This window comes from Gossypium hirsutum, chromosome A09 (genome assembly GCF_007990345.1).
Source record: "Gossypium hirsutum isolate 1008001.06 chromosome A09, Gossypium_hirsutum_v2.1, whole genome shotgun sequence".
Taxonomy (NCBI): domain Eukaryota; kingdom Viridiplantae; phylum Streptophyta; class Magnoliopsida; order Malvales; family Malvaceae; genus Gossypium; species Gossypium hirsutum.
In genome coordinates, this window is record NC_053432.1 from 53,828,554 (window position 1) to 53,843,174 (window position 14,621).

General features: G+C 33.5%; 1 protein-coding gene across 1 annotated transcript; it reads right to left on the bottom strand.

Annotated features, from left to right (window-relative positions):
- Nucleotides 1–10,570: 10,570 nt before the first annotated feature.
- Nucleotides 10,571–13,866, bottom strand: LOC107902451 (40S ribosomal protein S3a). Its single transcript, XM_016828632.2, has 7 exons — nucleotides 13,676–13,866; nucleotides 13,528–13,575; nucleotides 13,187–13,292; nucleotides 11,790–11,930; nucleotides 11,510–11,695; nucleotides 11,144–11,344; nucleotides 10,571–10,865 (listed from the first exon to the last, which is right to left on the bottom strand). Exons 1-7 carry the CDS (start codon nucleotides 13,684–13,686, stop codon nucleotides 10,770–10,772), a joined length of 789 nt encoding a protein of 262 aa, XP_016684121.1. The 5' UTR covers nucleotides 13,687–13,866; the 3' UTR covers nucleotides 10,571–10,769.
- Between the last annotated feature and the right edge of the window lie 755 nt (nucleotides 13,867–14,621).

Below are 14,621 nucleotides of genomic sequence, written 5' to 3' on the forward strand. Positions count from 1 at the left end.
CTGATACTGCTTACCATCAGTCTGGTAGAGGGAATGACATGGAAGGTATGTTGCGGGATGCATTTAATATGCACAATCATGGTGTCGAATCATTCCCAGCGGACTTTATGGCCTCTGATGATTGTAATATTGGTGGAAATACTTTTACCGAACCGGGAAGTAGTGTACGTCATGAAGAGCCGAATGGAGAAGCGGCGAAGTTCTACGCGCTACTTAATGACATGAACGAAGAACTGTATGAGGGATCAAAATTTTCAAAGATGTCCTTCTGTGTTCGTCTTTTTCAATTAAAGTGTTTGGGAGGGTGGACGGGAAACTCATTGACAATGCTGTTAGAGTTTTTGAGAGAAATGTTCCCGTTTGCAAAAATCCCTCGGTGCTGCAAAGATATGAAGAAGATGATAAAAGATTTAGGCCTTGGGTATAACAAAATCCATAGTTGCCCAAATGACTGCATGTTGTATTGGGGCGATCGGAGAAACCAACAGTGCTGTCATGTATGCGGCCACTCTCGTTGGACAAGTAGAAACACAGAAGATGGGAACGACGATGAAAATGATGCACAGTCACGGAAGAAGCCAGCCAAGATTTTACGGTATTTTCCGTTGATACCAAGGCTTCAAAGGCTTTTTTTATCGTCGAAGACAGCGGAGTCAATGACATGGCACCATGATGGACGAACCGTTGATGGATTACTAAGGCATCCGGCAGATTCTTTAGCTTGGAAATCATTTGACAATAAATTTACAAGCTTCGCAAGCGATCCTAGGAGTGTGAGGCTTGGGCTAGCATCTGATGGATTTAATCCTTTCAAGATCATGAGCACTGCCTACAGTACTTGGCCAGTAGTGCTTGTTCCTTACAATCTGCCTCCATGGATTTGCATGAAGCAATCTTCCCTAATCTTATCTATGATTATCCCTGGAGAGAAAGGGCCCGGGAATGATATCGACATTTATTTTCAGCCACTTATTGAAGAGTTAAAATAATTGTGGGTTGGTGTTGAGACATACGATGTGCTGAGAAAGGAGAACTTTAATTTACGTGCAGCTTTAATGTGGACCATTAATGACTTTCCCGCTTATGCCAATTTATCCGGTTGGAGTACCAAGGGTCGTTATGCGTGTCCTTGTTGTGCTGCACAAACATGTTCGCAATGGTTATACAATGGGAAGAAGTTCTCTTACATGGGGCATCGTCGGTGGTTACCGGAAAATCATAGATTTAGATTTCAGAGTTCTGTATTTGACGGTACTGAAGAGTTCAGAGAAGCTCCTTCGCAGACCAGTGGCTCTGAAATCTTGTTCATGTTGGAAGATATGAATTTTATTTATGGGAAGATGAACCAACCGCCAAACACGCAAAGAAATAGAAGATCCAATGATGAAGCTGATGATGACTCTGATGAAGAGGACGATCCTAATGAGGCAGAGTTGTGGAAAAAAAGAAGTATTTTTTTTCAGTTACCTTATTGGGAGCATCACCTTCTACGACACAATCTTGATGTTATGCACATTGAGAAAAATGTCTGCGAGAACATTGTGGGTACAGTTTTGAATGTCGACGAAAAATCAAAAGACAATCTTCAGAGTCGACTTGATTTAGTCCAAATGGGAATCCGACCTGATCTTCATCCCAATCCACTTCCGAATGGGAAATATCGGTTGCCGCCTTCTATTTTTTCAATGTCAAAGACGGAAAAAGAATTGTTCTGCACGGTGTTGAAGGATATAAAGGTTCCAGATGCGTATGTATCAAATATATCTCGATGTGTTAGTGTTAAAGATAGAAGATTATATTCGCTAAAATCACATGACTATCACATCTTGATGCAAGATTTACTGCCAGTGGCTCTACGATGTTGTATGTCCAAGAAGGTGACGTCTTGTATAATTGAACTATCCAACATAATGAAAGCCATTTGTGGCAAAGTTTTGGACGTTCAAAAACTTCAGAAGGTACAGGATCGAACCGCTTTAATTTTATGCAACATGGAGAAAATCTTCCCACCTTCCTTCTTCACCATTATGGTTCACTTGATAATCCATCTCCCGCACGAAGTAATTCTTGGCGGACCCGTTTTCTATCGATGGATGTATCCCATAGAAAGGTGTTAATTAAAATTTTTAAAGTTTTCCTTCATTCACCTTTATGCCTTTAGTTTCAATAATTAAGAAATGTTGTATATTATGTTTAGGTTTCTATCCAAATTAAAGTCTTACTGCCGCAACAAGCGATATCCAGAAGGATCGATTGCTGAAGGCTACTTGGCAGAAGAATGTATGACCTTCTGCTCAAGATATTTGGAAGATGTTGAAATAAGGTTAAACAGACCAAATAGGAATGCTGGACTCACGGACCATAACTTAGCCGATACTTATTTGTTCCAAAGTTTTGGAGAACCAATCGGAAAAGTTGAAATTACAGAATTAGATCATTTATCGTGGGTACAAGCACATCGATATGTTCTGTTTCACCACGATTTATTGGAACCTTTACGGAAGTAAGTTCTACAAATTTGATAAATATTTATCAAACTAATAATTGTTTATCTTCTAACAAAGATCACATTTTTTTAACACAGTGAGTACAAACAAATATTGAGATCTCGTTTGCGCTCCCGAAGAACACAACATCGAGATATCAATAAGTTGTTTACAGAATCATTTTATGAATGGTTAAGCCAAACGGTATGCAGTTCGAGCTTCCGCTTACAAATAATAATGTTTTCTCATAACAAATGAATTACTCAGTTTACTTTCCATTCAATAGGTTTGGAGCGGGAAGAACGTAAACGACGATGTTAAATGGCTCTCCCAAGGTCCAAATCGAGTGGTTAAAAGATATAGTGCGTTCCTCATCAACGGATTCAGATTTCATACAAAATATCGCGAGAGGTTGAGGAGAACGCAAAATTGTGGAATTGTTGTCAATTCTGCAATTACGAGTTATGCTAGTGCTAGGGACAATAATCCTGTCGAGGGAAATGTGGAATATTTCGGACAACTTACTGACATAATTGAGTTGGATTACTACGGCAAATGGAAAGTTGTCTTATTTCGTGGTGATTGGGCCGATGTTAATACAGCTCGTGGAATTAAGCAAGATCAATTTGGTTTTACAATGGTGAACTTTGACCGATTGATTCACACAGGACAACAACTGATAGATGAGCCGTATGTATTCTCATCTCAAGTCAAACAAGTTTTTTACTCAAAAGATCCAACTGATGAGGGTTGGTACGTTGTACTCCGTAACATCCCTAGAGACTTGTTTAATATAGGCAGTGGAAGTAGAGATAACATCGAAGATAGATCAGTAACTTTACCCTTTCCAGAACTAAACTTAAACGATAATATCCCTAGTACTAGTGCACAATTTGGATGGGTTCGTCAGGATACCGATGAAGATATTTACGAATAATGATGTAGTAAGATTTTACGATTGTTTAATTATATATAATATCATAATTTAAATCTTCGTCTTATTATATGTTTCAACTGTTTTATATGTGCTGTTATTGTTGTAATTAGCTATTAAGTTATTAACTATTTTATGTGTATTGTAGATAAAATGCCTAGAAGAAAAATTCTAAGGGGAAGCATTGTTCAAAATAATCCAAACTCGACAGAAACTAATAGTACTGAACAACAGACAGCAGTTGGATCTTCAAATGTTCCGATTACAGCTGAGGATCCTACAGAAGTTCAAAGTAATTTTTCATTTAATTTACATGCGTGTTTCTGTTATAGTTGATTTATTTTTCAAATTCTTATATTATAATATACCATTTGTAGCTGAAAATGGTGGGACGCGCAGAGGTCGAGGACGTACGCTACTTAGAGAGTTGTACGAGTTAGATTCAGTCGAGCGTGTCAAAGTTGGACGAAACAGTTTTGGTCAGCCTGTTGGATCAGAAGCTCGACTTTTAGCTGGATACATGGGCATTTTAGCACGAAATCCGAATATGTTACCTATAAACTACGAGTCATGGCATCAAATGCCCGATAGCAACAAAAACCAAGCCCTCGATAATATTAAGGTAACAAAATGTTAATGTCATCTATAATGCTTGGGAAATAGTTTCATTTATATTTACTTTATTAACTTGTGTTTTTTGTTTTTTGCAGGCGAGGTTTGCTTTAGAGGTCTCGGATGCTTATGTAAAGAAGGCATTGGGAAAAAGATGGAGAGACAACAAAAGTACTTTGAAGAAAAATTATTATAAGACAAAAACAACCCTCGATGAGAAATTGCAAAATGTCCCGCCGGGTATGTTGAGGTACCAATGGGAAGATGCGGTTAGATTTTGGCATTCGAATAAAGGCGAGGTCTGACGTCCTTCTAAACTATTGTAATTATTTTGGTTTATAGTATTTTCTATTTACGTACTAAAAAATTTCATAACGTAGGATCGTGAACAAGTTGGAATAAGCAGCAGGCAGAAACAAAAATTCACCTACACAGCCGGGTCGAGAAGTTTCGCATGTGTAGCTGAGGCGGAGGTATTTTTAAATTTTTTAATATTGTCGAATATGTATAACTTTCTATTAAATAATATTTATACTACTATATTGTAGGAACGGTCGTCCGGTCAAAAAGTTGGACGCTTTCAACTTTTTGAAATTACACATAGGAAGAAAGATGGATCTCCCATGACTCCTGAAGCTGCTGAAATAATGGTACGTTTACTTAATACGATTTGACTTATTTTAGTTATTTATAGTGTTTATTTTCTAATGGTTTAATTCATTGCAGTTAATGCGACTATTGTTATGTTGCATATGTTTTTCAATATATAATATTGTGTTCCTAACTATGTGATATATTTATTAGGAAAAACTAAATGATAAAAAGGCGGAGTACGAAGCAATTGCTTCTAGTGATAGTTCGGTTCATCTTGAAGATATTGATAATCGGATTATTACTGAAGTTTTGGGTCCTGAAAGGTATGGTCGGGTTCGATTTCAAGGATCTTTTGTTAGCCCAACCCAATATTTTAGATCCAGCTCCCACCAATACATGGCTTCGGGGAGTCAGGCTCAAGCTGAAGTTCAGAGGTTAAAAGACCAAATGGCTCAGATGCAAGCGACTACAATTGAGGTTCAAAGGAAATATGAAGAACTCCAGCTACAACTTAAAGCAGAGGCGGAAGCGAGGGAAGCAGCGACTGCAGCGAGGAAAGCGGAGGCTGCAGCAAGAGAAGCAGAGCAGAGCAAAAAGTACGACGAACTTCAGCAGCAGCTTCAGATTATGATGAAGATGTTTAAGTCGCAACTTCCACCTTCATAGTGTATGACATAAATATTTTTATCATTTTAACATTTAACATTTAACATTTTTTGCAAAAACAATATGAATTCACTTTTATTTATTGATATTAATATTATTTTATTCCCTTATGTTGAAATATTATATAAATTTATTGCTATTGGTTGCTTTTGAAATGTTGCTTTTGAATTTTTGCTACAGGAGGGCAGAAAAAATGAAAAATTTAATAAAAAAAATCCCCAAAATAGTGGCGTTTTTGTATAAAAGCGCCACTAAAGAACATGTTCTTTTGCGGCGTTTGTAAAAAATGCCACTAAAGAACATGTTCTTTAGCGGCATTTTTTTCTAAGCGCCGCTAAAGAACATGATCTTTAGCGGCGTTTTTTTCTAAGCGCCGCTAAAGAACATGATCTTTAGCGGCGTTTTTTTCTAAGCGCCGCTAAAGAACATGGTCTTTAACGGCGTTTTTGTTTGTAAACGCTGCAAACATTTGCGACGTTTTCGTTAGCGGCATTTTTTCCGGCGCTTGAAGAAGCGCCGCAAATATCTTTAGTGGCGTTAAAAAGCGCCGCTAAAGGCCTAAAAAAACGCCGCTAAAAACCTGTTTTGGTGTAGTGATAACAAGGGCGGCATGTTTCAGCGCACTGTTTCACCTTAGGACAACCGCCACCTTTTACAGCTAGTTCACAGCCTGCTTCCACTTTTGAAACCATATTTTTCACTGCAACAACACCCATAATAGAAATCAACAATACAATAAAACCTAAAACTTCAATATTACTTAGTTAGCAGCAGTGGATATTATGATGGTTAGTTTATGATTTCGTGAAGAGGAATAACATTTATTATACAAACCCGAAGTGAATATGACGAGAACCAGAAGGAAGTTAAAGGAAGGAGAGGGCTTGAAAATCTTCATTTTTTTTTTGGCAACAATTTTGTTCAGAGGAGAAAAGAAGTTAATATAATATGGGGTTTGGTGAGCGTATTATTTTTCACCTGAATTTCACAATTATTTTTATATTAAGTTAAGTTAGCTTCTGAATTTGACAATTATTTATTATTGGGTTTTAAATTTTTTTGCCTAAATCAATCTATGAAATTGACAATTATTCTCATATTGTGCTTGTTTTTTGCAATTATTCTCATGTTCGGATTTAAATTTTTTTTAGGAAATATCATGAATTAATTTGGGCAAAAAAAAATTTATTCCTCGATATCATGAACTAATTCAAGAATTAACAAGAACCCAAAAAAAATCAAGCTCAAATATTGGACCAATTGCTAAATTTAGGTCCCAAATAGAACATTAACCCAATTTTAACTAGTAGTCATCTAACTATTAGTAAATTTTTTTTAATTATTTAACTATAAAAAGTTACAAAATGGTCACCCAACTATCCAATTTAACTTTTTTTGTCACTAGCTAGCTAACAGTGGACTTTTAAAATTGGCATAACAGTAACTTTAACCATCAACGTTTATAAATCATGTAAATTTAGTCTTGATTCTAAAAAAATTTAACCCTCATTATTTACACATTGTGTAATTTGGTCTCTCAATTTTTATGCAATTTTGCTTCTTCTTCTTTTTTTTTTTGGTGACATTACGGGTTAATTTTAAAAGAATGAGAAAATATTAAATTTATTATCTTAAATTTTTTTGTATATTTTCAATCAAATTAGCTAATAAAATTGTTTTTTTTAGCTTTTTAGGTGAAAGGGTTACAAAATAAAAAAAACAAAATGGCAAAAAAACCAAATTACATAATGTGTAAATGTTGAGGGTTAAAGTTTTTAGAATCAAGGCTAAATTGACACAATGGATAAATATTAAGAGTTAAAACTACTATTATAACAATTTTAAAAGCTGCCACTGTTAGCCAATTTGTGACAAAAAAAAAGATAAAATTAAATAGTTAGAATAACTATTTTCTAATTTTTTATAATTAAGTGACTAAAAATAATTATTAATAATTAAATGATCATTTTTTAATTTTTTATAGTATTAATATACTTTACCCCTAAAATTTAAATAAAAAGTATTGGTTTTATTGTTAAAATTTTAGTTACATCGAATTGAATCACATCAAATTAATATATATATATATATTATTAGGTGGAACCCAAAAGGTTGAAGAACTTTATGAACGTTTGGAACGCTATTAATGCAACAATATTCTGAAATGGTCCTTCCTTATTAAAGTAGAAATGTCTTTAGCATTAATGACCTAAATCCTGCACCATGCATCAATTCATACCTTTTTTTGTTTGTTTTCCAAGTTTTTTTTTTAATACAATGCAAGTAGCTGGCCAAGAATGAAGAGGGTTTTTGCATAACTTATTGGTCAGCCTGATGTGATCAACTAAATCGGAAAAACAAAAGAATGCCAAGGAAAGAAATTTCAAATATATTTTTTAAAATTTTATTTTATTTTTAAAATTTTTTAATTTTTAATATATATTTTAAAAAATATTTTTTTTGATTTTAAGCAATAACATGACACAATATCAAACTGTAAAATCATTACATTTTAACACTATTAAAAAAGCGAGCAAAAACATCTATTAATGAAAGAAGACCAAATCATGATGTTAAATTTTTTTACTAAGCACCTATATATTGTGTTTTTCTTTTTCCTATCTAAACAATTTTTTTTGTATTTCATTTTACTTTAAAAGTAGATGGTGTTGTAATAAATATGTTTAATGTGTTTATGTTTTTATTTGTTATTATTATTTTTTAAGATAAAATAAGATAAAATTAATAATTTAAATTCCACTTTTGATAATAATAATAAAAAGTAGTTAGTAATATAAAAATAAATATTGTTTAAGGCTAATTTACTAATAGAGTCGAATTTTTTAAGTTCGAGTTGGATTGGTTGAATAAATCAAATAATATTTTAAAATATATATTAAAATGTTTTACATTAATATTTTCATATTTATAATCCAATTTAAAAAAATACTATTAAATAATAGTATTACCCAAAAATATTCTTTGGCTTTGTTTCACTATTTGAATGCACTGTAACTTCAGCATAAAATTAACGGTGAGTTTGGATGGGCAGTGCACTTACTTACGGTTAGTATAAAAATAATTGTGATGGTGGAATTAAATACTATAGAGATATTATAGTATAAGACAAAAAGTAAACTAAACACACTGTACTCCGCCGCCCATCCAAACTGACATTAAAAATGGATATCTTGGTTCAAAAAAGAAAAAAAAACTTGGATATTTACAATTTTGAAATATTTAAAAAAAAGTTAAATTTTGTTGTCAGTCCCTACACTTTGCAAAAGTTATTGATTAATATTCTTACTTTTCAAATTGGTCACTTTAGTCTATATACTTTTCAAATTTTAAAATTTTTGGCTTGACTCAAACAGTAGTTTGGTTAAATTCAATAACTAGTCACATACTATGCGTACAATTATAGATATAGTCCATATTCTCCCATTAGATCATTCTAAATCTCTATACTTTTCGAATTTTGAAATTTCAATCTTGGTACAGATGACAATTGTTAATCCATTAATTGAATTTTTAGAGATAACATTACACAAATAATATGTTTAATGCATCATATTTTAGAAACAACAGAACTTTACTTAGTGAATTTAACTGATACTATTAAATGAGGACTGAAATTTTAAAATTTAATAAGTATAGAGATGAAAAATAATCAAATAAAAATAAAAAGATCAATTCTGAAAAGTAGAGAAATTAATCACAGAGTTTAACCTAAAAAAGTAAAACAATTTAAGAGAGATCACCTCTCTCTCTTTAATCCTAAAATTCTAATCCAAGGCAAATCTTAATCTGTCGCCATTTTATGTTTATTGTTAGTTTTCTGTCTTCCTCCTGTCCTCTCCTCCTCCCATTCCATTTTTTATCGGAGCTTGTTTTACTATTAATAGTAATATTATTACTTATCTTTGTTGGTAATTGTTGGAAAAAGGTGAGGTAGTTTGGAGAATCTAGGTTGTAATAAATCAATGTGAATGAACTATTGCATTTAGTTAGAGTGAACTATTTTTTATATTTTTTAATATGTGTATCGGTAATATTTAACTGATCTATTTTCTTATAAAAAATGCTTAGGCGCATAAAAATAGAGAATGATGTTAAACTTAGGTATTTATACTTGGCTTTTGGGCTATTGGAAAGGCTAAGTGGAGTCTGTTTATTGGCTGGCCGACTATCCATGTGACACATTGGTCTGAGTGACCAATTTGCTGGTTACCCAAAGTCCTTTCTGATAAGACAACTAATTTGGATCCAATTGTAAGAAATTTCACTGGTAATTATAGAATGATACACTTCCTCGGTTTCAGAACAGATGAACCAATCACTCTGGGCCAAACAAGCTTGAAAACTAATTCAAAAGGTAGTGGGATTATGAAGACGTTGGGAAAGAGTAGTGCCACAATGCCGATTTTTATTGCAGTCAAACCAGAGCAGAATGGTTCACGGGTATGGAGAAGCATAATTTATGGAAAAAAATGTTGAAAAAGGGAACATGAATGGTAATTCTGAAAAGGTGAGTAAGTTAAGATGGTTGATGGGGACATTCCTCTTCATAGCCTAATCTCTAGTGACAGTGTGATTAGTTAAGTAATATCAAGGATAGAGAAAATGGAATGACGAATAAAGGGATGGCAAATGAACTTCTCAATAGGGATTGCCTACTTTCAGTTCTCATGCACTGTTAGCAAAGACAGACTCCTCTGCAAAACATTCTGGAGAGTTCACTATAAAGCCAAATTCCGGTGGCAGAGAGGCAGCCTTATTGGAGACTGGCTCCTGTCCTATGGGCGATTTGGATATATTCAACAGAGTCTGCTCTGAGAAGGGATAACCCAAACCCTCTCAAGGTCTTTCACTATGATAGAGAACTCATGTTAAAGGGCATTTACAAAGGAAGTAACCTCTAAGAGGAGTTGATATCCAAAAATAACTCTTGAAGACAGCACGAGATGGAGGCTGGAAACGGGGTCATTAAGGTAGCCACATTGCATACAGATTGTACAAAGAAATTGACAGTGTAACTAAAGGGGAACTTCCTAAAGTACCACCATTGCAGCAGACATCAACAGGATTATAGGAAGGCAGCACAATATCAGATGGCACAGCAAGTTATAACTATAAGAGACAGCATAAGATGGCAAAATTGGCCTGTGAGAGATGACTGGTCTTTTCACAGCCGCAGTGTGGTTTTGTCTAAGGTATTTTATGTCTGTTTTAAGTTGTTTTTTTAAATCTATAGGTCATTCAATGTCAAAAAAAGTCGTTAAATATATAATAATTTTCATATATAGAGAGAGTATGACTTTCTAATACAACAGATTGTCTAATTCAATATCAATTTGCAAAACCATATCCTAGAGATCAAATCAAAACCATGGAAAATTTCTCCTAGTTTTAAACAAAATCATCAAATCTGTTGAAATCAGAAAGAAAAGAACACACAAATTCAAGGGGTGTTTCATTCAAGCTCCAATGACCTCCGGGGCAGCCTCAGCCATTGTTTCATCAGCAGGCCTCTCTATTTTCACACCAACATCTTCCGAGTAATCACCATGAACCTATATTAAAAAGAGAACGGTAATTTTGAACTATGTCACTTGGACTTTGTTGTGAACTCAAATACAGGTATGACTATGACACAAGCATATCCATTTTATTTTATGTATTTGAAGAATACTTGAGGATCATATCTGTTATGACTCAAGAATAATAACTAACGACAAAACACAATACAGATACATGAATGCATTAAGCATGAGCTTATCAAAATTTTAATAGAAGAGTATAGACAGTATGGGAGAAAAGAAATCAGAGAATGGACAATAAACAAACATACCTCCATCAACTTTCCAAGATCAAACTTCGGAGCCTTCAAAATTTTGACTTTACGAATGAACACATTTTGTAAAGGATAGATGCTCGATGTTGCTTTCTCAATTTCTTTTCCAATCATCTCGGGAATGAATTTTTGAACTAATTCCTTCAAATCGCAAGATGTTGCTTGCGCGGTCATTATCTCCCTCATCTTCCTACGAATCTAAAAAGCAAAAGAAACTTTACACATTCATAATGGAATCAAGGATCAACCAATTCTGAGAATGATCACATGAATAAGTGATCGATGAAGCTTCAACATGCATCACAACAGTGACGAAAATTCTGTCCCAAGTTTTAAATGTTCAATAGAAAATTAGGGTAGTACCTGTCTAATCTGGCTGGATTGTGCGTAACAAGTCCTTTTAACCTGGTTTGGGCGTCTCTTAGTGAAACCAATGCAGAACATTCTCAGAGTGTAATTGTCAGTAGTCTTCACATCCACATGAGCTTCGATCAGAGTTTGCCATTTACGAACCAAAGACCTCAGCTTGTCAGTCGTAAAATTCATTCCCTGGAAATTTGTAAATGAAAACAACATAAATATGTTAATTTATTACAAAATCCAAGAAGATAATACAGTAAATAAAGTTATTTATATGTCATACCCAGAAGTTGGTCAAAACATTTTTTCCTTGAACATCTTCAGCTCTCAAACGAATCTTTCTGTAAGCATGATCCTCATCACCTCCTTGAAGATCACCCAGTGAAACCTCAAACACTCTGTGTTTGAGTCCTTCTGAAGCAATCTATTAATGAAAATAGCCAAGTTCCAACTATTTATATTACAAAGAAATCAGACTGTAACTATGCCTTAATACGTATTATGCAGGTCTACATTAATCAATCCATAAAAGCATTCAAAAATATAATGAAGATGTTCTTACTTCCAAAGAGCATGCCACAAGTAAAATCAAGTCAGGATCATGAAGTCACTCAAGTGGCTAAATAATTGAAGTTAACTAATACAGGTGATAACAGTTCGATATGGTTCTGGAAAAAGTTTGTGGTTAATGTTATTCTGGTTTTTTCAAAAAACAAAACTGAAACCAAACCAAGTTCTACCAGTTTGGATTGATTCAGTTCATTGGCTTCTTTTTTTTTTTTTTAATATTTACACATCATAAAATCAATCTTATGCAATCAGGCTCTCCCTAGAATACCTATCAGCATCAATTGTTGCGTCTGCCTCTAAGTCTACACCAAATGATAAAATCCAATACCAGACATCAGGTTTCTTCCCTTAATCAAGAACTTTAACCGTGTAGTCCCACTTTCAAAAACGTATTAGCTTTTAAAAGTTTAGTAAAAAGGGAAGGGAAGGGCAATTTAGCATTTCAACTAACAAAAATATCACCACGGTCAAATGAAACAACCTACCGTATAACCATGGTTTAAAAATGCAATTCCCCATTTCACCGAAAATAAATTTAGAAAAACGGAAAATAGCATAAAAAATTAGAAGAGATTAACATCATGCTTATTTATGATTCCTACAAAAGCTAAAAGTGAATCCAAGCATTATTCTAAGTATGCAATGCATAAAGATTCTAAATGAAACCCAGTTTGCCCTAAGGTTCCAAATATACAAAATTCTTACATGCAATACAAAGAAACAGTATTTAGGAGAAAGAGAAATAAAGACCAATGTCAGGCATGCAAGGGCAATCTACAAATTAGAACCCTAACATGCTTGAGATGCAAGAATAAAAAACCCTTTTTGTGTTTGTGTATATATAAAATAAGCATATATAATTATGATATTTAACTCTGATGAACAATCCAACTTATCTACGAAACATGAATAAGCCAATACACTTTATCTCTAAATAGTCTCTTGTTTCTTGTTAAAAACATGTTAAGAAGTAGAAAAATCGATAAAGAACTTCAGGCATGCGCCAAACCGAACAGGTCTAAGTCAGTACACTAAGGCCCAGGGCTTATGCTCACCTGGGTCCTCGCTTTGACAACACTGATAAAGAGATAAACATAAAAAGATACAAACCTTGGTACCCTGAGTACGGGTAACAAGAGTCTTCCCAACATTTCTGCTCGTAAAAACTGATGGAGCCTTGATATCATACCAATCCTTCTTCGCAAATGGATCAGCTCTAAAGACAATCCAACAACAAAATCAACATTTTTAAATTAATAAATCTCTTTCTAGGATACCCAAACCGCGATTAAAGCTTAAATCAACAATGAAACAAAAAGTACTTTCACGCAAATGGATCAGCACCAAAGAGTATCCAACAACAGAATCAAAATTTAAACTAAAAAATCTCTTTCTAAAATACCCCAAAACGTAATTGAAGGTTAAATCAATGAAGAAAAGAAAGTACTTACGCTTTCTTCTTTCCTCCCTTCTTTCCCTTGGAAATCCTCTTGTTCTTACTAAAAAAAGAGAGAGAAAACCCAAAAAACAATCAGATAAGACAGGACCAAAGAAGCAAAATCCATCACATGAAAGAGAAAGAAGAAGATAAAGGAGTACCCGACGGCCATTGTTAAAGTTTGGGTGGTGAGCTACAACGTGCACAGCAGATTAAACCCTTTTGGTCCTTTCCTACTGCAGAGCCTTCAAAGACGAAAACCCTGTTTTTGATGTTCGGTTTTATATAAAAAGCTAATCGTTCTGGGTTATTTTAGGGTTGCAGTTTAGGGTTTTAGGGTTTTTTTAGGCTTTGAGCAATTTAAATTATAAATTGGGCTTTACAATTTTGTCGTTAGACTTGGACCAAGTTCAATAACTAAGGCCTAATACGATATGTTTAGTAATATTAATATTAGGTAAAATAAGCCTCTTTAGTTTCTCCCTATTTCAAATTTGAGTATATTAATACCTCCTACAAAAATTAAAGTAATTTAATTCTTATCGATTTTAAAAGTAAGTAATTAAGGATAATTAATCACGAAATTAATAGTTTTCATCAATTCTACATGATTTTAATTGGTATAATAATAAAGTTAGCCCTCAAATTTTACACATTTTGTCAAATTGATTTTAATTTAACAAATTTATCTCGCAACATTTGTGTGAATGTGTAAATGTTGAAGCTGAATTTTTTGATTTTTTAGAATTAAGGTTGTTGGGGATCGACCTATATAAACAATGAAATAGTAAAAGTAGAGAAAAACGAACACAAATATTTACGTGGAAAACTCTCACTGAGGGAAAAACCACATGCAAAAGTAATTTCACTAAAAAGACAAAAACGAATAGTACAAAAGATGGAGATAAGACTTAACCCCGAAACCCAAAATAAAATCCCTCAAAACGTAAACACAAAATTCTTTAAAAACTTGTTAAAGTTAATACCTAAATGTGTAATGGGTTATTTTTCTAAGGTGGAAAAAAGGGCCTATTTATAGGCTAAATTTGTAAGTCAAATAATATCAAAATAACCTACACCAATCAAAGTTTAAGTGGGAAACTAATA

Coding starts and splice junctions, on each gene's coding strand:
- LOC107902451 (XM_016828632.2), bottom strand. Junction 11,696..11,789: donor ATGTTTTGACCAACTTCTGG/GTATGACATATA, acceptor ACAAATTTCCAG/GGAATGAATTTTACGACTGA. Junction 11,345..11,509: donor AATCCAGCCAGATTAGACAG/GTACTACCCTAA, acceptor TTTGCTTTTTAG/ATTCGTAGGAAGATGAGGGA.